Source organism: Copadichromis virginalis, linkage group LG14 (assembly GCF_057382275.1).
Source record: "Copadichromis virginalis isolate Kocher_CV1m ecotype Utaka linkage group LG14, C_Virginalis_male_GT1.1, whole genome shotgun sequence".
In the NCBI taxonomy this organism is placed as follows: Eukaryota; Metazoa; Chordata; class Actinopteri; order Cichliformes; family Cichlidae; genus Copadichromis; species Copadichromis virginalis.
In genome coordinates this window covers 18729800-18756437 of record NC_140631.1, presented here as the reverse complement: position 1 = coordinate 18756437, position 26638 = coordinate 18729800, and the positions used below count along the sequence as shown (strand labels likewise).

The following is a 26638-nucleotide window of genomic DNA, read 5'->3' as shown; positions in this document are numbered from 1 at the left end:
TTATTATTTACGGAACTGACGTACATGTCCAAAAAACTAGTTTATTTTTATACAAAATTACAATGTATGCAACTTTATCGAGTAGAAACATTTTTCATATTATTTCTTAGTTAAATTGGGGTGAACTTCTTGTCCATACGTTCAGGGCCAGAGCCAGTGCCCTTCCAGAGATCCCTAGATGCTTCCGGACTGGGAAGGCTGTGAGCCGTTTCCGCCGCCATTGCGGATTTTGGACAGAAGATCAGCCATAGCCACTGCTATCCATCGATGCAGTGCAGAAAGCATACACAGAAGGGGGGGGCATATTTAACATTTTTCCACTGATATCTCACTTCGGAAACACGATTACCCACAGCATCTTGCCTATTTTAAAACAGTGCTATCGTTTTCACCGACTGGCTCCGACCTACACATTCAGTGAGGAGGTCGTAGCTAGCGCGGTGCTGCTGCTGCCTAGCTAGCTGTACGACCAGAATTTCAGGACTCCGGAGAAGCTCAAGGAAACAACCATGGCTCAAATCCTGCCTATCCGCTTCCAGGAGCACCTGCAGGTAAAGTGGTCGAATCTAGTAGCTATATCGTTTCCTTACATTCTCTTTGATCCCTTCATTTTCCGGCTTAACGGTCGTTTTGACAGCTTTCTAGTTCAGCTAGCGTTAAACGTCAATAACCGCAGCAAATGAATGACCTCCCATCCCCCGTTTAGCCAGCAGCTAATAACTAGCCTCTCATGCTAGCTCCTCATTCATTGTACTGATGCTGTCACTCGCGGCCAGGAGGCGAAACTAGTTAACGACAATCACCTTTTCTGACCTTGAGTGACTATTTATTGGGTTGTAGCGTATGACTGATGCACGGCCACGTTTTGGTCTGTTCAGCGTTATTTCAATATCGAATTAACGTTTGGACCTTGTGAGGCGAAACATTCCAATCGCTGACCTGCATAACATGAACGCATAGTATACTGTTTAAAGCATGCTTTATGTTATTGTCATGTGCCCATTTAAGTTATGAGCCGTGAAACCGTGGTCAGTTGCAGTCTGACTAGACTCAGAGATGCTTCACGTCATAGAGAAACGTTATGTCACGACAGGCCATTTTTTACTGCTGAAGGGAGAGTCGGGTTATTCTTTAGGGTTTTTCTGACTGAAATGTAACCCATTCATCGCGTTATCTGAAGTGAACCAGGTGGTCCATTCAGTCTGCCAAAAGAATACGATTTGGTTCTGCTGTCCACATTCATATCAGTCAGTCATCTGGTACATCCCAGCTTCTGGCTGTATTGGATATACCCAAGGTTCCCAACCATAAATCAAAGCTTGAACCCCTGTGGAGATTTTGTTTATACTGTGACCCTTGGATGACCTTTTGCCAAGCTTCAGGTATTTTTTGTTAACTAAAGGCACAATTGAAATAAGCATACTTGACATCATTGGCTTTTTACAGTGAAGAATGTACTGGAGATGCACCAGCTATGCATTTCTGGGCCAAAAAATATATATAAACAAACAATTTGCCCTGTGTAGTATGTTGCATTACTACAATATTATTATCTCCCCCTGCTGGTAATGCAATTTCTGCATGCGTGTCCATTTCACGTTTTGGACGGGCAATGCGTGAAATGAACATGGTAGACCAACATGTCTGTTACACGTTTTGCTGTGATACTGGGTTGCATAATTTGTTTTTGGTTTTTTTTGTCTTTTTTTAAATTAAAATTTTTTTTTTTTCTTCAGTCTTTGTTTATCTCAGATACGTATTTCATATAAACAAAGCATATCAAAAAACACAAAGAGATTAAAAACTAAATTCAACTTCCCATAACTATACCAGTGTCTGAACAATAAAGACAGATAACGTACGGTTCCATGTTATCAGTGTGTTAAGCCCACATTCTCAGAAGCATTGAGCCTGCAGATAAATTAATTCACAATATTTTTAATAAAGCTTTCAATCTACTGAAACGAGTAATTATAAACACCTTGCTTGAGTTGTCTGTCTCTTCAATAATAACATCATAGCATCTTTTTAAAGCTACATTAGGTTTTCGTGAACTCACTTTCCTTTCCTTTGTACATACATTTGCATAAGAGGAAATTAACTTGTGAATACATCAGTCAACATTTCCTACAGATATTATCATTACCTGTCATTTGATCTGTAATAAGATGAGCAAGATATTCGACCTTACTACCGACAGTAAGATTGTTATCAAGTTTCAACTCTGGAAATCTTTGTCCTCCTCAGTTCTGCAAATCATTACAGGTCACTTACGGGGATTGCATGTAATGTTATTTTCTACAGCATTGGCAGAACATATGTGTATGAGCTGCTGGAGATCAGCACTACTAGCACTATGACCACAAGATCATCTGATCATCTGCATACATAATATCAAACTCTAGAATATTACCAACCGCTTTGTCATAAATGTTGAGTATTTTATCAAAGTGTCTTTGAAATGTATCCAGCATAAACATAGATGACCGCTGTTAGTAGATATGATCATATTTGCTGATATAAGTAAACAAACTGGGCCTTAGAGTGGGCCTTTGTGTTAGGAAGCCCTGTTAGCTACTATATAATCATAGTAATATGTGTTAGCTTCTTTAACAGAGGTCTGTACAATTTTGTTATTTCTGGACATTGGAAAAATACATTTTATGATTGAGTAGCACATATTGGTGATATTGCTTTGATGAAAGTTCAGAACCTTTTTGGTTAAGGAAAAATCCTGCCAAAGGAAATTTTGTCTTCGATATTGTACTGTGTGCCAATGGCTGCCATTAAAACAGGTCTTCTCTTCATCGCCAGCTCCAGAACTTGGGGATCAACCCAGCCAACATTGGATTTAGCACGCTTACAATGGAGTCTGACAAGTTCATCTGTGTACGAGAGAAGGTTGGTGAACAGGCTCAGGTTGTCATCATTGATTTGGCTGATCCCAACAACCCCATCCGTCGCCCCATCTCTGCCGACAGCGCCATCATGAACCCTGCTAGCAAAGTTATTGCCCTTAAAGGTAAGCCCCCATCTTAAATCCACTGTTGCGCTTTTATCACGTAGTAAGTGTGCTAGGATTTCAAAGCACATGGACTTAAAAATTAAGCAGCTAAAATTGGTTTGTACCTTGCTATCTTGATATTTGTTTTGTTTTTGTAAAAAGTACACTGGTCCATTTGTGTAAAAAAAAAAAAAAAAAAAAAAATACTGTGTTGTCAGTTATGTAGCCATCACAGTCTGCTTTTCATTTTGATGTTCATATGTAGATCACCCCATTTCTGTTTGTTGAAAACGACTAGTAGCTAAATAGTGTGTGTGTACGTAGAAATGTAATTGTGCTACATTTAGAATTTGCTGTTTTAGTTCACGAAGCAGTAGCACTAGCAAATTGTCATGCTGTCATGAATCCTTTGTCTATTTTGCTTGTTTTTGCTCTTTTTCATTTCTTACTGCTTTCTTATGTTTGCAGACGGTGAGTTGAATTTTATGTATCATGAGTTGTCAGAGTGATCCTGTATGCACTGTCTTGAAATGTTTGCACAGTAATGAAAGTAATTTAAACGAATGTCTGGATTTACAGTAATAACAGTAGGCGAGCACAACAAAATTAAGACAGTAGCTTAAAGGACCATATCTTCTTTTTTTTTTTTTTTCCTTTTGTTTTCTGTGTTCACGTGTTTTTTCCATTAGCTACACCGGAAATATATTTTATATCACAGTTGACCATTTCTAAACACTGTACCTTATTTTCGTACTGTACTGGAGTTGATGACAAATTTAAAAAATATAAAAACCTATGGGTTATACATTTGCATTGGAAAAGTAATAAATTAGACGTTATCCTCCCCATATTTTGTTATTATTTGATAACCAGAGTGTGTGCCTGTGTTGGTCATATAGTCGAATTAATGCACTGACATTGTGGTGAAAACACATGTAAATCTGTCTACGTCTTCATTACACAGCAACAATAAAAGCCTTCAGTAATACAGTTCCTGAGTTATTTTTAAACTGTCATTCACAACCTGAAGGCATCCACATAGCTGCTGAACATCTGAGTCAGAAAGTTGTCTAAACTAAATGAAGATTTTCTGTGACTGACAGTCACCGTAATATACGGAAAGTCAGGTGATTATCTGGAAAAATTGAGATGCCTTGGAAAATAGTTCGTAATAAAGTGGAACGTGTGTGTAGTAAAAGGGGAAAAAACATGCAGAAAACAAAATGATATGGTCGTATTAAAAATGTGAAACTGTCAAAAAGGATACCGTGGCAATCACAAAAGGATAACAGAATGGTTAATGAGATTTTCCCATTTTAAGGTCAGGCTTCAGGCTTAAGGGTTTTCTTTTGTTTTTTTGGTGAGTGTAGGAAAAACAGAGAATGCTTAAAACAACTGGGCTGTGATGCCAGCCTCATATCACAAAAATGTGCTGCTCAGTGTGCAGGTGCAATTTTGACTGGCTTGCCTCTGGGATAACGCAGATATTAACATCAAATGCTCATTACCTCATTGTCACCTTGCAGATACTGACATTCATGACAGGTTTTCAATAACTGTTCACATTTTCACACTTTCAGTGTGTGGTGTTACTCTGTTTTAAATAGCGACTAAGTGTAATTTTTATTATACCAGAGGATTAGTCATATACATGTGTTAATTATTTAGGGTTTGGGCACACATTTATATTTTATATATTCTAGACTAATAATTTTGCACTTTATATCTTGCATTGTAGTTATGCAGGCAGTTTATTTTATTGTGCACTATACCCACAGTATTACCAAAAACTGTTCAGAAATGCTACTATACTGTCAGTCATGCACTTTGTTACCAGTGAAACATGTGGTTTATTTGGTTTGGGCCAGATTGAGACTAGAGCTTATACCTATAAGAATTGAAGTGTCTTTCCTCCAGTGCGACTGAACTGGAGGAAATGAACAGAATGGCTGTGAGTGCATCTGTCCAGCATCCTTCTCATCATCTCATCTGTTTTTGTGCTTTGTGGTCTTACTAATCTGCATTCAGACCCAAACCACATCCCTTATTTTGGGATTAAATTTCAGCTTGAATCCCCTAAGACCTATGACAACATGACAGGAGTTTGATTTCTTTAGTAGGTTGTGTGGGTGGAAAGCTCAACACAGGTCATTTCGAGCATGCACTGTGGACCATGTCATACTAGTAGGTAGGCAGTAGTTCCTAACTGATCTGGTTTGGATTGAAATATTGATGAAGAATTGAAATACTGAACCAAAACTGCATGAAAGGTCACTGTTGAGCCATCTGAGAAGCAAAGACACCATAGTATTTGTGCTAGTGCTGGGCGATATGGAAAAAATATTTATCACGATATGAATTATTTTATATCACGATAACGATAAATATCACGATATACCACCTGACCTGTGGTCATCTATAGAGTACGCAGTCTGTAAACAGCGAGCGCAAAGGGTCCAGTCTTTGTTAATGAAATGGATGGTTACACTCATGTTGGGGTGCGTATCTTTGCTCGTCCATATGTCAGTTGTCAAGGCATAATGCACGACACTGCAAACATCCTTCTCTACTTTGGCCCGGCATGCATCATATAAGCAAGGCAACTCGACTTTACTGAAGTGCTTACGACCGGGCATAACGTAACTCAGATCAAGAACTTTGACGAGGTCACGAAAGCTGTCCTTCTCAACTACATAAACAGAGGCGATGCCTTTATAAATGTAACGTGAGATGGCTCCTGTGATTTGTTTATGGCGCTGGGAAGTTTTTTCATACGGCGTGCCTTGTGCGAAAGACTGCTGTATCTTCAGGTAGTATAGCTGAAGATACAGCAATTTTCCCAAATTGCTCCCGTCGTTCCACAACTTGGTTTAGCTCGTATTTTCTGCATTCTTGAGTATTATTTTTCGTGGACCTTCTGTAGGTGATAGAAGAGATTTGTTGTGTTGCCACTGAGTGCAGGAATAGTTTTATAGCATAGCTTGCAAATGGGCATCTTCTGCTCCATGTTGGTGCTGTTGAACCCAAAATGTAACCAAATCACAGACGTACCCGCTCTTTTCGGTAAAAGTGCTTCTTCTTGGGCTGCCTGTGTAGCTGTCTCTGCCTGTTGCATGTCCAGGCATGAAACTGCAACCTGTCGCACGTCCATCGTTTTGAGTTACCGTAAAGCATGTTGCAAATCCGGGTGCACGCAAAGCAGCACCATGTCGCAAAACCACAAGAGTTTCTTTGTGAAAAATATCAATTTTTATACTTTATTTTTTCTTGCATAAAGTTAAGAGCATGTATAGTGAGAAGACGACACAAATTTATTTGCCACAGGCTATTTAACCCTTTAAGACCTACCATAGAACCAAGTCCGCCAGAGCTTATTTTTATATTTTTAAATGCTGTAGTGCCATTTGTGGGAGAATTTCAAGTTGCTATACATCAATACAACCGTTATAACCCAAATTGTAATAATATGTATGCATTAAGTCCATAGTAACTACATAAATTGCAAAAAAGCGCAATAAACTACAAAAAAAATTTAAAATCGTTTGTGGTTTTTTTTACATATATTTCTAGTTAGAGAAATTTAAGAGGCTTATTCCTTTAAAACTGTAAATACAAAAAAGTTGCACAAAATAGTTTCCAACCAGGAGAAATTTATTTTTAGTGTCTTCATAGTTTTATTTTTGAGATACACAAATTTTTATATACTTCAGGAAAAATGAAAAATATTATAATGCAAATTTGCAAAAAAAAAAACAGCATGTGCATCAAAATAAACTATTTACAACGGTGTAATTTGAGATCTAAGCATCCCAGAAACAATACAGAAAAGCATAAAGTCAAACATGACTTTTAAAAACACCAGCAAAGGCTTATAAGGCCCTGAAGGTAAAGAACTACATTTCCGCGAAATGATGTCACGTCCGGTTTCGGGCAGGTGCTGACACGCGATAGTTCGCGCTGACGTATTCCAATGTAGGAAGTGTTATGAACAACTGATCGGATCGGCAAAGCCTGTTTCTGGAATATTATGTTTTTGTTGCTGCAAATGCTTTTTATGCAATTTTTGCAAAGCTATATGTGGAAGGAAACCGTGACCTAGGACAAGCTAATGGCATAAGATGTAAGTACAACTCCGGTTTCATATGCAAGAACAATTATTGCGCTAGCTTACGTGTTTCCAGTTCTACAGGGATTTAAAAATAGTTAGGCAAAAGGAGTGTGCCTGCTCCGGTTTTAAAGGGTTAATGATATATTTTATGTAATAATTTATAAAATTAGGTTAGAAAGGATAGAAGACAAAATGGCATGATAGACACTTTTCTATCGTCCACACGATATATATCGTCATATCGCCCAGCACTAATTGGTGCTATTTCCAATCAAGCTCCAGTACTGCATTGAAAAATGCAACCACCTGCAACTGCATCAGAATGCTAATAAGAGTAACTGATAATGAAATTTGGGGGTCAGTACCAGTTTCAAGGGAATAGAATGAAAAATTTGGGTATCAGTTTTCTTGCCAACAGATATTAAGCAACATACAGGCCTATACACTGGTTCTAGTCTAATTGGAAGAAGACCAATCTGACTGATAGATCTGTGAGTTTAAAGCTTTTTATGATAAGGGATTGGGTTATTCCAATCCTCCATTGCCACTGCAAATGAATCTGTTTGTTTCTATGGATATTTAGCCAACAGTGTGGCACACCTCATTTAGTTTCTTTGCAATCTTGGCTACCTCTTGCTGTGCTGACCTCACTGAAATGAATGTGGGAGCTGTATTTCTTTGATGCAGTGCTAAGCACAGTCTGAGTTTCTCTAATAAAAAGAAGAGTAATTAATTGGTGAATGATTTTATATTATCACAAGAGGGTTGCATAGTTAGACGCAGCTGAACACGTAACAGTTTATTGCATCAGATGTTACTGAATGCAGATCCAACATTTTAAGTGGTTGCCCTTTTGTTGGTCTTGCCCCTTTTTTGTTGACACTGGTACTGGCTTTTTGTATGGTCTGTCGGTGTTACACACACAAAAACCAAAAAAAAACAAAACCCTCCCCGATTACCTGCATTTCCCCCGCAATTGGAAGAGGTATGCCCAATTGATTTCCTCCCAAACTCTGCTGTGGGTTGTGTGCCGTAGCTTTAGTCAGTAGACCGATTCAAGTTTTCTTTCTTTCTTCCTCGTTTTAAATGTTACAATCTAAAAATTTTGGAGGGGGTGGGCTAGCAGCGTCCCAGCACGGCTAACGTGTTAACCTCAGCTCTAAATATTTTCAGCTGCAAAGACCCTGCAGATCTTTAACATTGAGATGAAGAGCAAGATGAAGGCTCACACGATGACGGATGACGTGACCTTCTGGAAGTGGATCTCCCTCAACACTGTCGCCCTGGTCACAGACAACGCGGTCTACCATTGGAGCATGGAGGGTGACTCTCAGCCAATCAAAGTATTTGACCGTCACTCCAGCCTGGCAGGCTGCCAGATCATCAACTACCGCACTGATGCCAAACAGAAGTGGTTGCTGCTCATTGGCATTTCTGCACAGGTGAATTAACACAGTTTGCTTTAGCTTCGTAATATTACAATCAAAATAATATTTCAGACAAAATATTAAAATGATGTCAGTGTGTGTGAAATGCATCACATTTGTATTAGTCATTGCAGGGTAAGTTTATGATATAGCAGAATTTATAGCAGAAAAAACCCCATCACAGACTTTAGTCTGATTTGTGGGCGTTCTCTCCTCCTCAGCAAAACCGTGTCGTTGGAGCCATGCAGTTGTACTCGGTGGACAGAAAGGTTTCTCAGCCTATTGAAGGACATGCTGCTGGATTTGCACAGTTCAAGATGGAAGGCAACACCGAGGAATCGACTCTGTTCTGCTTTGCCGTGCGGGGACAGGCGGGAGGAAAAGTAAGATTTATACTTATTAAGAGAAGCTCAAAGCCTCGTAGCTGCAAAATAAAAAGATCGGGATGAAGTAATTTTAGTGGAAATTAATACTGATTAGAAAAAGGCATTTGGGGTCTTGCTTTGTCTTCTTTTTGTTTTCATTACTTTTTTCTCCCCTAGCTCCATATTATTGAAGTGGGGACTCCACCAACTGGGAACCAGCCGTTTCCAAAGAAAGCTGTGGATGTTTTCTTTCCTCCAGAAGCCCAGAATGACTTCCCTGTGGCCATGCAGGTACAAAACCTCCCTCTTCTTTAATCTGAGGCTTTGTTTATTTAGTATTTAGTTTGGTATCCTGCTAAAGAGTCCTCCTATCTATACATGTTATATCTCCCTTCCCCTTTCTGTACATCTAGATCAGTTCCAAGCAAGATGTAGTCTTTCTCATCACCAAATATGGCTACATCCACCTATATGACTTGGAAACTGGAACCTGTATCTACATGAACAGGATCAGCGGAGAGACCATTTTTGTCACTGCCCCCCATGAACCTACTGCTGGAATCATTGGAGTCAACAGGAAAGGACAGGTACTCAAATGTACACTTGTGGAGTATATTTTGCAGTAGCAAGTCTAGAATGCAATGATGAATGAGCCGCTTATTAATTTCCAGTGGAGCACAGAGCCAAGCTTAGTATAGATATTTCATCTGGGCCTTTGTGCAAGTGAACAGGTTAAACTGTGTTTAATTTTGGATGCAAAATGAGTTGAATAATGTTTTTGGTAGATGTTTTAAATATGTGACAGATAAAATTAATATATTTCTTATCAGATTCCAATTTTATTTTAATATTTGTGACTACATATTGTTTTTGAAAATTGCTTAAAGATATTTTCCAAACCTGATGTATATTTTTAAACCAGTCTGCACACATGTGTAGTGGACTACTTTCTCTGTGGTGTGGTGTGTGGTGTGTGACCTTGACTGAGGAAATCTCTGAAAATATCAGGCAGTGGCAGCATCTTCAGTGTCAGGCAGCATGTGACACTAACAGCAGGTGGCCTCAGTTTGGCCAGGCAGACTACGCAGTCTAATCCTGTTATTGCTCTTGGCTCTCACCTGCGGGTCTGCTGTACACAGGCCAGTGTGCTACACGCACGCACACACATTTCATGTGCAACTGTGTGTGTAACACTGTACACGACAGCTTGTGGTAATCCCTGCATGTAATTCAGAAACGTGACAAGTGCAGGTCTCATAATGCAGTTCTTTTAACTCAGATTTTTACAGTGAACTTAATTTCAAACCCAGGTTTGCCAGCAGTTATTCTCAATTTTGTGTCGAATATGTGCCTGTCTCTTTTTGTGTCTTTATATCACTGTACACCAAACTGCATTTACATTTTGGTGGACTTTTGTTGGAAGGTGTTGTAGCTGGATACAGTTTGACATGAACCAAGAACTTTTTAAAAAAAATATTCTGCCAGTTTTGCAGCATCATAGTATTTATTATTTAGATTCTTTTGAATGTATGATGTGAATCTTTTATATAGGTTCATTAGTCTTTCAGGAGTGTACAGAATATAAAGACAGTTTAATGTGATCCTAATGAAAGGAAAACGAAACATAAATAACACTGCCTGTTATGCTTTTAGCTTAAATATAATGGCACTTTTGGTTCCCGGTGTTTTAAAAACAAAGTCAACATGTGGCATGTTACAGTTAATCTGTCACCAGGAATAACACCTGTTAGGCCAGAGTAATACGTCATCTCAGCCTCACCTAGCTCCCTGAGCCCTGCTGCACTGAAAGTTGAAGAAGATGAATTTCAACTTAGTTTTATTTATATAACGCAAATCACAACAACAATCACCTAAAGATGATTGTTGTTATAATTCAGCGGTCCCCAATCTTTTTTGCGCCACGGACCGGTTTAATGTCAGACAATATTTTCACGGACCGGCCTTTAAGGTGTCGCGGATAAACAACAAAATAAAATGATACGACCAAGACAACAACTGTGTAATTGTGTAACTTTGTTAGCAGCGTACTCCTGAAATGCACCAACAACATTGAGAGTAACATCCTCCTCTCTGCCTTTTAATGCTCTCTGGTCGCTATGGTAACGAGTAAATATTTCTTTCAAAATAAGACACAACTACAACACGGGAAAAGCCCCAGGGAAACCAAGTCAATGATAACCATAAATTTCACACCCGAGCCTCAACCTAACAACTCATGGACCGGTACCGGTCCATGGCCAGGGGGTTGGGGAACACTATTGTAAGGTAATGATGCTTACAATAATAACTAGAGGGGACCCTTAAAATCAGATGACCCCCTTGTGATAAAGGAGTGTGAAGGGATATTAAGCAGAAGGAGTCTCATTTTGTAAAACCGAAAAGCATCCAAACACCAAACACAGCTCCTTTCTTGGTCTGAAGGGTTTTTTTGGAGCATCGCTGTTCGCGTCACCTCCATGTGTCTTTACTTTTCTCAGCCTCCAGCTGTAGGATTTCCCATCATGTTATGTGCCAGCTTAATTTTGTAAGTGTGTCATTATTAGTTTTAGAGATAGTTAAGACTTTACAAACTATTGAGTGCTGTGGTGTTTTCCCTAAATGAGAGAGAACTGATTGTGAATGAATAATTGTTGTCTTTGTATACATTTTTGCATCATGTGATTAGAACAGCAAGAACAGTGCAGTGGATACAGGTCCCCTGTCATTGGTGACAGTCAGTGACATTTAAACGCCTTTAAAAGTCACAGTGAATGTGTTTTGTCGCGGTTCAGTTCTAATTCTGTCAGGCGGGCAATTACCACCAGTACAGCTAGCATACGCCACAGCACAAATATCAGTGTTAAATAGCTAGCAAAGACAACAGCTGTTTAAAAAGTATGAACAGCTTCTAACTAACTGTAAAGGCAGTTAGGTGTTACCAATTACACATGCGTTTATGTGCACATTTGATTTTCCAGGTGTTGTCTGTATGCGTGGAGGAGGAAAACATCATTCCATACATCACCAATGTGCTCCAGAATCCAGACCTTGCACTTCGAATGGCTGTCCGCAACAACCTCGCTGGTGCTGAGGAGCTGTTTGCTCGCAAGTTCAACACCCTTTTTGCAGCAGGAAATTACTCAGAGGCTGCAAAGGTGGCAGCGAATGCACCCAAGGTACTGCCATTGTGCTTCTGTGCACTGAGACTGTGAGTCTAAGATTTCAGTAGCTTATATAACTATGAAAACCAAAGAAAATTTGTAAAAACAAGTTTAGATAATGCTTCCAAAATTGTTTAAAGGGAGTACAGCCCGCGCGCTGCTTTTATTCCTTTTTCCCGTATTCTACCTTTTTGTATTTTCAATGGGCTAAGAAGTTTCCATCCTACCTCTCCAGGGTATTCTGCGAACACCAGACACCATCCGTAGGTTCCAAAGTGTTCCCGCCCAACCAGGCCAGACGTCTCCCTTGCTTCAGTACTTTGGCATCTTGCTGGATCAAGGCCAACTTAATAAGTTTGAGTCTCTGGAGCTCTGCAGGCCTGTCCTTCAGCAGGGCCGAAAGCAGCTACTGGAGAAATGGCTAAAAGAGGATAAGGTATGTGTTTAGTGGTTGGTTTTAAAGTGGACAGTCTTTATCTTAAGTTTAAATATTTATATCTCAAGTTCATCTATCATATCATAGAGTAAAAAAAAAAACTGAGACCATGTAAAATCAGAGTGCTACTCTGACTCACTGAATCACATAAATCATTTAGTATAAAGCAGAAGATCACGTAGGCCAGTGAAACCCAGATTCCCTTTTTTTGTTTTTGTTTTTTCCACTGTACCATGGCAGATCACTGTTATAGTTTCTAACCCTTCTGTTTGTGTTTACAGCTGGAATGTTCTGAGGAGCTCGGAGACTTGGTGAAGTCTGTAGATCCAACTCTCGCCCTCAGCGTCTACCTCAGAGCCAATGTTCCCAATAAGGTCATTCAGTGCTTTGCAGAGACTGGCCAATTCCAGAAGATTGTTCTCTATGCCAAGAAGGTTTGTGATGACTGACTTGGTAAATAAAATATCTTGGGCTGTAATATGGTTCACAGTGTTTTGTTTTGTTTTTTTAATACACCTACATCACAGATGGGGAGCATCTCATACATCCTTACATGTCTGTCATCCTTGTAGGTTGGCTACACTCCAGACTGGATCTTTTTGCTAAGGAACGTAATGCGGATCAGTCCAGAGCAAGGTCTTCAGTTCTCTCAGATGCTGGTTCAGGATGAAGAGCCACTGGCTGACATTACACAGGTAAAAATAAAGATTTTTGGGGGGTAACGTGGCTAAAAGATACTATGACTATGATCTGAATCGTAGTTATTCTCACAGTTGTAGCTGAGCACATGATTGCAAAAATATCCCACACCTCTGCGATGTGTAGCAACACAACCAAGATTTTGAGAGTTTAACTTTTGCGGTTTCCCTGTTATTTAATTTTCCAGATTGTTGACGTATTCATGGAGTACAACCTGATCCAGCAGTGCACGTCCTTCCTACTAGATGCCCTGAAGAACAACAGACCCATGGAGGGACCACTGCAGACGCGCCTGCTGGAAATGAATTTGGTCCATGCACCACAGGTACATGAACATGTAGATACAGTGGGGCAAAAAAGTATTTAGTCAGCCACCGATTGTGCAAGTTCCCCCACCTAAAATGATGACAGAGGTCAGTAATTTGCACCAGAGGTACACTTCAACTGTGAGAGACAGAATGTGAAAAAAAAATCCATGAATCCACATGGTAGGATTTGTAAAGAATTTATTCGTAAATCAGGGTGGAAAATAAGTATTTGGCCAGGCCAGATTATTTCATTTACCAGTGACCAGTAGGTCTCACCTAAACTAAAACGGCGCTCTAGCTTTCTTTCCCCAACTTCTTTCACAACAGATCAAATCTTTTGCTGTTTACAGACATGTTTGGATTTGAGTGTCTGTGTGTGACAGGGCCTGTCTGTGTGCCATTTGTTGCAGGTTGCAGATGCCATTCTGGGTAACCAGATGTTCACCCACTATGATCGCGCTCACGTGGCCCAACTGTGTGAGAAAGCAGGCCTCCTGCAGAGAGCGCTGGAGCATTACACTGACTTGTATGATATTAAACGAGCAGTGGTGCATACACACCTTCTCAACCCAGAGGTACGACACAGATCGAGAATATAAAATTGCTGTTGTGGTTTGCAGTGATTGTCTTTGTGTCGCTGATGATTTTCTATTTATCTCTTCAGTGGTTGGTGAATTTCTTTGGCTCCCTGTCTGTGGAGGATTCCTTGGAGTGTCTGAGGGCCATGTTATCTGCCAACATCCGGCAGAACCTGCAGATCTGCGTGCAGGTCGCCTCCAAGTACCACGAGCAGCTCACTACTCAATCCCTCACTGAACTGTTTGAGTCATTCAAGAGCTTTGAGGGTTAGTGGGGAAGGTGCAAAAAAACAAAACCCAACGTATCTTTTGTTTTACTATTGCTAATTCTGAGTTTTTTTGCTTTGAAGGTTTGTTCTATTTCTTGGGCTCAATTGTGAACTTCAGCCAGGATCCTGAAGTTCACTTCAAATACATTCAGGCTGCGTGCAAAACAGGCCAAATCAAAGAGGTGGAGAGAATCTGCAGAGAAAGCAATTGCTACGACCCCGAACGTGTGAAGAACTTCCTCAAGGTCCGTGCAGAAAACGGTTATCTGCAAAATAAACCTGTGATTTTTCTGTCTGTCAACATTTTATTGTGTTTTTTCCAGGAAGCCAAGCTTACCGACCAGCTGCCATTGATCATCGTGTGTGACCGCTTTGATTTCGTCCACGATCTGGTCCTGTACCTGTACCGCAACAGCCTACAGAAATACATAGAGATCTATGTACAGAAGGTACATTAATAAAACTCCATCCTTTTACTCATTTATTCTCTCTCGGTATTGGTCTACCTCTGTGGTTGTGCATTTGTTTTTACCTTGATGGAAACGTGTCATAATTCTGTTGTCATTTATTCCAGGTGAACCCGAGCCGTCTGCCAGTAGTCATTGGTGGATTATTGGATGTGGACTGTGCCGAAGATGTAATTAAGAACCTGATCATGGTGGTGAGAGGACAGTTCTCCACAGATGAACTGGTCGCTGAAGTGGAGAAAAGAAATCGGTGAGAACCAAAAGAACTGTTAAAAGTGCACCGCAAAAGAGGAATCGCTCGCTCGGCGGTCTAACTCGACCTGTGTGTTAAACTGGTCCTTTCCCTTCATGATATTCTGTCAAAGCTTGTGACACATTTACTGTGCCTCCTTCTCCAGCTTGAAGTTGTTGCTGCCTTGGTTGGAGGCTCGTATTCATGAAGGCTGTGAGGAGCCTGCAACCCACAACGCCTTGGCCAAGATCTACATCGACAGCAACAACAACCCCGAGCGTTTCTTGAGGGAGAACCCCTACTATGATAGCCGCGTGGTGGGCAAGTACTGTGAAAAGAGAGACCCCCACCTGGCTTGCGTGGCTTATGAAAGAGGACAGTGTGACCAAGAACTCATTCACGTGAGTTTAAAAACAAATCATTTTAACTGGAAGGCGAAATTCCGGGTCATTAGTAATACGAGGTTTTTATTGGCCTTTTATTTCAAATATTTTCGTTCTGCTTCAGGTGTGCAATGAGAACTCACTGTTCAAGAGTCTGTCCCGCTACCTTGTACGCCGCAAGAACCCAGAGCTGTGGGCAAGTGTGCTGTTGGAGACCAACCATTACAGAAGACCACTCATTGACCAGGTGTGACTTTTTACTATCTCTGATACTAAATCATGCCACTTAAACTAGTGTATTGTTAAAAGTTCCCAGGCTGTAACGCTTCGTTAGCTTGCATACTGTAAACCAATCATCAGCTGTTATGCGTCATGTTTGTCGTCGGTCTCTGCTGCAGGTCGTCCAGACAGCCTTATCAGAGACCCAGGATCCAGAGGAGGTGTCTGTCACAGTCAAGGCCTTCATGACCGCCGACCTTCCTAACGAGCTCATCGAGCTTCTGGAAAAGATTGTGCTGGATAATTCTGTCTTTAGTGAACACAGGTAAGTCTTACCTGTATTTAATGTTGTTCTTCTTTTATTTAACCCTTCATATCCAAGATTTAGACATCACTGAGTCCCCTGCTCATAGTTGTTGTTCCAGTTGACGAACATTGAGCTTGCAAAGCATTCGATATATTCAATAATGCATTTAGTGAAAAGCTTGTATCTTGTTGATTTCAGAAACCTTCAGAATCTCCTCATTCTGACTGCCATTAAAGCTGATCGGACACGCGTCATGGAGTACATTAACCGTCTGGACAACTACGACGCCCCAGACATTGCAAACATTGCCATCAGCAATGAGCTGTTTGAGGAGGCCTTTGCTATATTTAGAAAATTTGATGTCAACACTTCTGCTGTGCAGGTGCGCGCTTTCGTTATTAACTACAACTTGTTTAAAGTTTTTAAACACCTTGTTTTTGTCTTAATTCAGAGCGTGCTAACAGCCCTCAGAGTTTTGCCGGTCATTTTGATATTCAGCGATCTGAATGTTTGCTGCTGTCCAGGTCCTGATCGAACACATTGGCAACCTGGACAGAGCTTATGAATTCGCTGAGCGCTGCAATGAGCCCCCAGTTTGGAGTCAGCTGGCAAAGGCGCAGCTTCAGAAGGGCTTGGTGAAAGAAGCCATCGACTCTTACATTAAGGCTGATGATCCCTCGGCCTACATGGAGGTGGGACAAGCTGCAGCCCAAAGCGGTAAGATGATCTCTTTCAGTTTTTAAAACTAAGATCTAAGATCTTTATCACTTACCTTATTGTTTTATTTAATCAAGATACTTAAATGGCGTAATGTTAAATATGCAGTAGATAGGTGCTTATGGTAGTTAATTTTTGTGTGCAGGAAACTGGGAGGACCTGGTGAAGTTCCTGCAGATGGCTCGAAAGAAAGCCCGCGAGTCATATGTTGAGACAGAGTTGATCTTCGCCCTGGCCAAGACCAACCGCTTGGCCGAGCTGGAAGAGTTCATCAACGGACCCAATAATGCTCACATTCAGCAAGTAGGTCCTGACACACACACACACACACACACACACACACACACACACACACACACACACACGCAGTTGTACATACAGCAGTTCCCAGTTAATTCTTTACCCCGTGTTTACAATTACAGCTGCTTCGCTGGTCTAACTTAATTTGTTCATCTTCCATTAGGTGGGTGATCGATGCTATGACGACAAGATGTACGAGGCAGCCAAACTGCTTTACAATAATGTGTCAAACTTTGGCCGTCTGGCCTCAACTCTGGTTCACCTGGGAGAATACCAGGCAGCTGTGGACGGAGCCCGCAAGGCTAACAGCACCCGTACCTGGAAGGAGGTGAAGGAGATCAGTTTCATTTTTGAAAGTATAAAGAGTGAGATCAAGTTCAAGCCTTATGTTCAAAACACAAACTCACTCGACTGACTAATTTTAACAGCTGTTTTTTGTTTTTTCCTCTGCTCTGTCAGGTGTGTTTTGCTTGTGTAGATGGGAAGGAGTTCCGTCTTGCCCAGATGTGTGGCCTGCATATTGTTGTCCACGCTGATGAACTGGAGGAGCTCATCAACTACTACCAGGTATGTGGGGTACCTGTTGGCCAAACACCATGGTCTTTCAATGAATGATAAGTAGGTGAGCATGTATACTATCACTAATCTGGCATAAATAACAGTCAACAGTCATATAAGCCTGAGGATAGCAGGGTTTCCAGTTTTCTCCAGCTTACAGATGGTATATTGTTTTCCTGCGCCTCAGCGCACTGTATCTACAGACTTGAGTTTTGTTTATGATGGTTCAAGGGCCTCAAAATAACTTCCCAGATTGTGTAGGGGAGCGAGATTAAGGGTTATAGTTGTGTCACTAAGTCTGTCTGTATCCTCCAGGACCGTGGTTACTTCGAGGAGCTGATCACCATGCTAGAGGCTGCCCTTGGGTTGGAGCGTGCTCACATGGGCATGTTCACTGAGCTGGCTATCCTCTACTCCAAATTCAAACCCCAGAAGATGAGGGAACACCTGGAGCTCTTCTGGTCCCGTGTTAACATTCCAAAGGTGGGTGTGAGAAACGGATTTAGTATGAGCTTTACAGCCAAGCAGATTTTGGCAGGAATCTGACGAAATGCCTCACAATACACCGACTGCGACTGCAGTTCAGTATAATGTGATTGTTTTAAACATTTTAACAAAACTATATCTAAAGAATTAGGATTTAAAAAGAAGTAAAGTAAATAAACTCCTCAGAGGAACAGCAACTACAACTTTGACATCTTCAGTAACGTCTATAAACCCGCATTCGTTTTCAATTGTTAAATTGTTAAATTTGACTTGATGTCTGTTTGTGTGTCAGGTTCTCAGGGCAGCTGAGCAGGCCCACCTCTGGGGAGAACTTGTGTTCCTCTATGACAAGTATGAGGAATATGACAATGCCATCATCACTATGATGAATCACCCAGCTGATGCCTGGAAGGAAAGCCAGTTCAAAGACATTGTCACTAAGGTGCAAAACATAATTTAAAAGCATATGGTAGTGCTAACAATTACTTCTCTTGACAGGAATATAGCACAGAGCTGCCCTTTTTTTTCCAAAAAACTTGTTTAACTTCATTATGTTTGTCATAGGTGGCTAATGTTGAGCTGTACTACAAGGCCGTCCAGTTTTATCTCGAGTTTAAACCACTGCTGCTGAATGACCTCCTTATTGTCCTCTCTCCAAGACTGGATCACACACGTGCTGTCAACTTCTTCAGCAAGGTCAGTATGATTTTCTTTGACTGTTTCTTTGGTTCAAATCAAAAGATCAAGACTTTTGCCAGACTGAAAACTGATAAACATTTCTGTCTGTTCAGGTGAAACAGCTGCCTCTGGTTAAGCCTTACCTAAGGTCTGTCCAGAATCACAACAACAAGTCGGTGAATGAAGCACTTAACAACCTCTTCATCAATGAAGAAGACTATGCGGTATGGTTTCATGTGCTGTGCTCTGATGTTTGATTACAAGAGAAACTCTTTGTTATTGTTAATTCCAGCAAGCACACATTTAAAACGTTGCAGTTGTTCCGCATCTTGCTTTCTCAGCCTAATCTCACAATTGTTTCTCGTGTTACTCAGGCGCTGCGCACTTCCATCGACGCTTACGACAACTTCGACAACATCTCGCTCGCCCAGAGCCTGGAGAAGCACGAGCTGATTGAATTCAGGAGGATCGCAGCCTATCTTTTTAAAGGCAACAACCGCTGGAAACAGAGTGTCGAGCTCTGCAAGAAGGACAAGCTCTACAAGGTGCGTGGGTACAAAATTAACAAATGAGTTGCAGAAGAAAAGTACATTCCTAAAAGCAATGTAAATATAAAATTTACATTTGAGCGTGGAAACAAACGATTAGGTGTGTCAGTTTGTTGACCTGGCTTTTTTTTCCTGCAGGATGCCATGCAGTACGCATCAGAGTCCAAAGACACTGAGCTGGCAGAAGAGCTCCTGGCTTGGTTCTTGAAGGAAGACAAGAAAGAGTGTTTTGCTGCCTGCCTATTCACCTGCTACGACCTGCTGCGGCCCGACGTAGTACTGGAGACTGCCTGGCGACACAACATCATGGACTTCTCCATGCCGTACTTCATCCAGGTCATGAGGGAATATCTCACTAAGGTGGGTTGGCCAGAGGTAATGAGGATTAGGACAAAGTAAATGACTTTATGATATGGCCTCTAAAGAGAGAAAAGCATCTCATGTTACAAACCCAATTTATAATTGTAAGGTCAAAAGTTTAGATACACTCTCATCATGGGTATGAATGTCATTGCAGCTAAGTGATTTCTTTGAGGCGTTCGCTTTCCAGGGTTAAATGATTGTACAGCATACATCTTTAATATTTTTTAAAACAAGAATTGGCTGCATACGTTTGAATTTATTTTATATTTTCTCTAATCCACACAGACACAAAGGTAAATACAGGGTACCATATATACATAGATCCCCACTTATATTTAGTTAAATGTCCCTTAGCAAGCATCGACCAGATGCTTTTGGTAGCCATCAATAAGCTTTCATTATAATTCTGGCTGGATATTTGACCACTCTTCTTAACAGAATTGGAAGAATTCATTTAAATTAGTTGGCTTTTATGTGTATTCCACAAATTATAAATAGGATTGAGGTCGGGGCTTTGGAAAGGCTATTCTAGAAACGTATTTTAAGTCTGCTTTATTCATTCCAAAAACAGTTCTGATGTATTTTTAGGATCATTTTCCTGTTAGAACGTGTAATTCTGTCCAAGTTTCAAATGTGTAGCTGATTTAAGATGAAGTTGAAGAACTTGGAGATAATCCTCCTACATTATTCCATACACGTTGTGCAATGTACCAGTACTACTGGCATCACCACCATGGTTGACAGCTGGTACTTATGTTTAAAACCCTCACCTTTACTTCTCCAACGAAAGCATTTGTCTTGTTCATGTGGTAGGCTGTAAATTACTCCACTTGAAGGTGTTTATTTTGGAGCAGGGACTTCTTTTTTTGGTCAGCACTCTCTGTCCATGGTGATGTTAAACTTGCTTCACAGTAACAAGTGTTACTGGTGTTCCAGCAGTTTCCAGCTCATGACAGGCTTAAGCCTCATGGTGGTTCCTGGGTTGTTCCTGAACATCCTAACCCATTTCCTCTCATCTGAGGGTGACAGCTTGGGTCTTCCAGTGAGTGCTGTCAAACAAATCCTTTTCATGCTGGTAAAGAGAAACAACCAGTTGTAGTCAATTCTGATCACTAATGAGAAGTTAATAAGTCTTGTCAAGTTAAAAGATACTGTGGATCAGATTTATGTGCATTTTTGATTCTGTCTAAATAGCAGAAGATCATAAATAAATTCAAACTTGTGCACCAGACCCTTGTCTTTTAAAATCATTAAAGATGTATGCTGTACAATCATTCCACCCTAGAAAAAGAACATTATAAGCCCAAAGTAACCATGACATTCATGGCCATGGTGAGTGTTTGTGTGTGTCCAAACCTCTGACCACAACTGTATAAGGACATGCAGAGATGTTTCTTCTGCTGTTAAAGACTTAAATTAGTCCCATCGTCCCTTCAGCCATCTTTGGAAGACTAAGAAAAATCTTAAGAAATCTTTTTTCTGATCAGTGCCCAGGATTTCCATCCATCTGTTACAAGAAACAGTAGCAGCAGCTAAAATGTGTTTGCAAATACTGTTGGACTCTCAACAGTATTGCACAGTTAAAGCCCCCACCTCCCAGTACTGCCAGTTCTTTCCTTCATTCATGTTCATCGTCCTTTGCATCTGTCAGTCACCATGTGTCATCACTGGTGTTTTCCTTTTTTCATTTGGGTTTCCATCTATTCAAGCTGCTTTTCCATACAAATGTGTTACGGAGGAGATTCATAACTGCTGTGTGACTCATTACGCCATTTATCTCTGTTACATGGCAAGCAAAGCCCACACGAAAGAGAAACACCTGATTCTTTCATAACAGCGCGCAAACCCGAGTGAAGCATTTACACATTTATGTTCCAGTTTTTGATGATAAATTCAAAATACTTCAGTCTGTTATTTAAGCTGTTCAAGAAACAAAGTGATTGTGTCACGTTAAATGAAGGGATTGTGTATATCTGGGTCTTTTTTAGCGACATAGAGGAGCCATGTTGTTTATACTAGTCTAAAAAGTGAGGCGCAAGTTCACGGTAGCAGGTTTGATCTCAAGTGTGCATTTGTATCAAAAGTGGCATTAATTACCCGCATCACTCGTAGGATTTTTATATTTCTTCTTTAAGTGACAAGTCCTCTGTTTGCTCTCTCTCTCTCTTTCTCTCTGTCACTTTCTATTTTGGGAGACTCCCATTTGTTTTTTCCTCCCTAAGTTGCCTCTCTGAATTTCCTTTCCAGGTTGATGCGATAAAGGAAAAGGTGAAAGTCCAATCCATTTTCTAATCATTCTTTTTGACCCTGTCCCCTGTCCTGTAGCCTGTAGTTTGGAGCAGTAAAACTAGTACAAACTGCATGTTCCCTCCCCTCCCGTCCCCTCTCCCATGTCACTCTCTGCTGCTTCTGACTGTAAATTCCACATCTCCACTAGACCACCTACCAACCCACGAGACTCCAGAGCGGGGCTCTTCACGCCCATCAAGAGCCCTGATCGGCTTGCTGGTGTGTCCGTGACGGCTTGAGTTTTGCCTCAGGCCAGGAATCACAGAACTGATTGGTGAATTGGACACGTAGCTGACAGCTAAACTCAGATTAATTGCTGATTCAGCTCCTGAGACTTTATGACACTTCCACAGTCATTTTTTTGAAGATCTGTTATAGCAGTGCAACGGTAACGGCCACCTGCCGCAGCTGAAAGCAGCTTCAGAGTCTCTCAGTTGGTCTTTGTAAGTCTGCCTCTTAGAGAAAGCCCTTTCACATATTTGTGTCAGACGTGCAACCGAGCCCTCGACTGAAGCCAGCATGCTTATCAGCTCTCCTCGGCCGTGGGTGAACAGTGCCACTCTGCTTAGCCTCCCCTCACCTGCTGTGGGTCAGGTCCTTTTTCTGAGATTTGTAGATTAATTCATGTTTTACTGTCTCGTACCTCTGCTCAGCTGCGCTCTACTGCTAACAAGTTTATTTCAGGAAGCAGATGTGTTTATACTGTCGATGTTCTAGGTTTGCCTTTTTTTGGTTTTAATCAAATCTTGGGAGGATATTGTTCTGTTTAAACAGTGGTGCATTAGCATAGACTGCAGCTGAGTGTAATATTAGCATTAGAGGAGCCACAGAGGCTCCATTTTAACAAAGTATTTCTTTTCTGTTGTTTTCTGTCTGCCTGTACTTATTTCAGTGCTATAGTTACAATACTGGCATTAGAAACCATAAATGTTAGCCTGTTACATGCATTTTTAGAGGGTGTATTTTTCTCTGTTTCTTTGAGTATTCTTGCAAAGTGAGCTCTCTTCAAGCGACAAACTGCTTTTGTGGGTCAGGGAATAAAATCTGTAGTCCGGGTGTATCCACTGGGGAGAAAAAAATCAGAACTTGTAGAAAACGACCAGCATGCATTTCCCTCCTCCTCCCTTGGTAGCATCAGCTGCACTCAGGCCAGGCTAAGAGACATGTTGTTGGCTGTGCCTGCTTCTTGGAAACGTTGAACTGGCTGTACAGTACCATCCCCTCCACCCTGTCGTTCACGCTCCCTCCACTTTGGCTCTCTGCTTCTCTGTCTTTCTCTCATGCACTCCTCAAGAAATAAATGACTAAACTGCTGCTTCAGCATGTCTCTAATAAATCGGCACACTTTTCTTAAAACGGCCTCTTAACTAGATCGACTGATGTTTTTCTTTTTCACTAGTAAACCAGACAGTATGTAGAGAACTGAACCCAAAACCACCGTGAGAGAATCCAACCCCCCTTTTTGTTTAAGTTATCTTATCTCAACTGCAATGCACGCTGGCGTAGCCGAGAGCACTGAGGGTAATATCTGAAGCTTCCCGCTGGCTGCTTAATTCTCTGAATTGTTTCAACTGTATCTTTTGTCCTTTCGACTGTCATTGTCTGCTTCTGAGCTGAGGCTAAAACACCAAAGAAGAAATAATGGGAAGTTTGAGAAAGTTTATCTCAAGGCTTTTACATGTTTTACAGAGCTGTTTACACCCATGCAGGGAGTTAGAGATACGATATGTAGCATGTTAGCTACAATATTAAAGTGACAAAAGTGAACGTCTGATTTTCAGGCTTTAGAAAATGTAGTTTAAAGCCTGAAAAGTCTGGGGGGCTTCATCCAATCACACCTCTTTTCTGGTAAAGGTCAGGTGAGTAGTAAAAAAACAAAAAAGGAATTAAAACACTTCATTGCATGATTGGAAGGAGGAAGCAAGGGGTTATCAATCTATATATATTTACCTTTTCATTTTATTTGACCTTATTTTACATTTATTTAATTTTGCCTGTATATAATGGCCACTTTCGCCTGTAAAAGTATTAAATCTTGGAAACACCAAGTTCTTACTGGTGTGGATTGGCATTTGTGTTTTCAGAACACACTGGATGCTAAGCTAGGAAACAAAGATGACGACAGATCCAAGCAGGTTGGTTAGTATACGACAGTGATTTTTTTTTTAAAAAGAATGAGGTTAAGTTAAAGGTAAAATGTGACAGTAAGATGGTTGAAATTGCGTAGTTGTAGTGTTCTGGAAGAAAAGCCTGATGTGAGGGTGTTTGCACTGGTGCAGGGTGGGTTCTCTACATACTCACACTTGTTCAACATGTTAGAGTAGATGTTTTTGGGTGGCTGGATGGTGGGACCATTATTACCCAGTAGCTGTTTGTCTTTGTCTCCCCTCCTTACTCCCTAATTCGTTTCACAGTAAGTGGATGTCCATAAGGTAGAGTAGCCAGTAGCTCTGTAGTTGTAGTTATTCCTCTTAGGCTCCTTAGCGAGGCCTGCTTCCCGCAGCCTGTTTTTATTTAAATCTGGACTGTAATCGTCTTCGCCTGTCAGGAATGGTCCCATCCGTCAGCCAGTGAAATAACCCAGAGGTCAGTTTTTACAAACCCTTGCTCTTCAAGAGCCCCGTCGTCTTCACTTTAACTGAAGTGTGACACATCCGCTGTCGTCGTGTGCCCCCACAGGTGGACAAACTCGAAGCCTCCGAGTCTCTGAGGAAACAGGAAGAGCAGGCTACAGAGTCTCAACCCATTGTTTACGGTAAAAAAGGCCTCATGTTCAAAACTGGATCACCGTAGTGCCTTTTGAGAATAGATTTAATAGTTTGATCGCAGCTGTGGTGTTTTTAAGTACTCATCTTGGCGTTGTCTTGCAGGCACACCCCAGCTTATGCTCACAGCAGGGCCCAACGTGCCCGTGCCTCCTCAGCAGCCCTACGGCTACGGCTACACAGCAGCACCCAACTACGGCCAGCCGCCACAGACCACCTTCGGTTACGGCATGTGAACACCCAACTACCCACATCCTCCCCCACCCACAACTCAACCCAACACCTTCCTTCCATCTGTTCTCCCTCCTTTGTGTTCCTCACCAGCTTCCCATGGTCTTCTACTCACAACAGGGGCCACAAGCAAGCAACAGCCCACTCTCGTTTCTGGCACTATTTTTTTATTCTGTCGTCCTGTTCCAAGAGAAAACACTTAACTGCATCGAAGGACTTTTATTTGTATTGTTTGAAAGAAATTGGACCACACGTTTGTTTTTTTCCACATTCCATATTTATGACTACTTATTAAGATATTTTTGTGTGGTTTTTTTGGGGGTTTTTTTTGTTAATGTCAAAATTTTTTATTGGTTTATGGAGAAGTGGACTTGCTCAAGCTCAGCAATGAGCCTTTGAAGTAGGTGGAGGAGCATTGGATTTTGCACTCATGAAGAAATTAATGTAGAAGAGCTCTTACTTTTGATGTACTGAACATGTGGACAGCTTACATTGTCTCGTTTGTCTGTATAATGCATTTCATCATTGTATATTCTGAGGAAAAAAGGTTACATATAATATTGAACATATATTGCCATTTCAGTGGCTATAGCTAGCAACACTAAGTAATGATAGTATATTCTGCACAGGCGTGTAGCTTTATGGAGTTTTAAATGCATACAGACGTATGTCACTGTGTGACTGGGAGTGTGTGTGTGTGTGTGTGACCTAAAGGTCTGAATAAGAATTTTAACCCCCCTCTCTCTCAGCCTGTACTGAGCTTCTTCACTCCACCCATCTAGATATTAGCGCTCCCTCATTAGCTCCATGTATTAAGGTGACCTCTTGTGCTGTGTACAGTGCTTGTGTGAGACTGTATCTGTGTATGTGCAAGGACGGGACCACGGCCACTAAACCCCAGGGCCCTTAACCGTACCGCGTGTATGTATTTACTCTGAACCCTTTTCGTGCTGAGGTCCGTGTATGCCAGGTGTTGTGGTGTTCCCCTCGGTCACCGTTACTTTTTTTTTTCCCCCCTCTTTTTCTTTTTCCTCCTCGCGTGTACAGATGTGAAGAATTGAAAACTTTTAGATGGAGACCCCCACCTCTCTGTCGTCCATCCCCTCCCCTGTCTTGTTACCTCCTTTGTTAATGCTTAGTGGCAAGAACAAAGAAAGAGGCAGAGGAAGACAGGCTGGTGGAACGTTTAGTGTTTTAACGACAGCTCGATTAGCTCCATAAACACTCCTGTAGGTTGTGTGTTTAGATGGTTACGATGAAGAAATTTACTAAGTCTCCATACATCCAGTTCTCTGTCAAGAATGGTTTGAAATAAGAGCCTGTTACTTACCTTGATGTACTTAACTTCCTTACATGCTTTAAGCTGTGTGTGTAAAGTGTCATCCTAACCCTGACATAAGTTGAATTCCTTTCTGTTGTCATGCATATTAATAAAGGGGATCTGTCATCGATAAGTGGAAGAATATGACTTAATTGAAAGGGAACTACTAGCCTAAATAAAAACTAAAAATTGTACCCCGTCTCTGTGTGTGATGGCAAAAAAGTTGATTATTTTTTCAATATACATAAAACAGACTACATCAGTTTAAATAGGCAGTAACTACAGAGAAAACCCTTGAGGCTCTTTTCTGAAGTGAGAGGGTTCTGTCATATTTGGGGCCTGCTTATAGTGACGAATAACTGGGTGTGCCTCAGAAGTTAGGAGATTTGAAGACTTGGAAAAACCCAGAAGCTATTCTA

The 26638-nt window shown here is 41.1% G+C and overlaps 1 protein-coding gene across 3 annotated transcripts; it reads left to right on the top strand.

The window, feature by feature from the left end:
* Positions 1-179: 179 nt before the first annotated feature.
* Positions 180-26413, top strand: LOC146693810 (clathrin heavy chain 1-like). 3 transcript variants are annotated; one of them, XR_014914813.1, is made up of 33 exons: positions 180-551; positions 2815-3022; positions 8286-8554; positions 8761-8922; positions 9082-9195; positions 9318-9491; positions 11883-12080; positions 12301-12501; positions 12783-12935; positions 13074-13196; positions 13388-13525; positions 13919-14083; positions 14173-14353; positions 14437-14600; positions 14679-14804; positions 14930-15072; positions 15221-15455; positions 15562-15684; positions 15836-15981; positions 16162-16345; positions 16488-16680; positions 16826-16983; positions 17144-17308; positions 17440-17547; positions 17854-18021; positions 18317-18466; positions 18589-18720; positions 18816-18926; positions 19077-19247; positions 19389-19610; positions 21861-21881; positions 22051-24488; positions 24582-24645. XR_014914813.1 is itself a non-coding variant. In XM_085429733.1 (33 exons), exons 1-33 carry the CDS (start codon positions 510-512, stop codon positions 24901-24903), a joined length of 5055 nt encoding a protein of 1684 aa, XP_085285859.1. In that variant the 5' UTR covers positions 181-509; the 3' UTR covers positions 24904-26413. The 3 variants fall into 3 exon arrangements, 2 of the variants coding, with proteins under 2 accessions (XP_085285859.1, XP_085285860.1); XM_085429733.1 differs by lacking the exon at positions 22051-24488 and adding an exon at positions 24773-26413 and having other exon boundaries at positions 181-551; positions 24582-24657; XM_085429734.1 differs by lacking the exons at positions 21861-21881; positions 22051-24488 and adding an exon at positions 24773-26413 and having other exon boundaries at positions 181-551; positions 24582-24657.
* Positions 26414-26638: the final 225 nt, after the last annotated feature.

Coding starts and splice junctions, on each gene's coding strand:
- LOC146693810 (XM_085429733.1), top strand. CDS start 510: ATGGCTCAAATCCTGCCTATCCGCTTCCAGGAGCACCTGCAG. Junction 9,492..11,882: donor GAGTCAACAGGAAAGGACAG/GTACTCAAATGT, acceptor TTGATTTTCCAG/GTGTTGTCTGTATGCGTGGA. Junction 15,685..15,835: donor GAAGACCACTCATTGACCAG/GTGTGACTTTTT, acceptor TCTCTGCTGCAG/GTCGTCCAGACAGCCTTATC.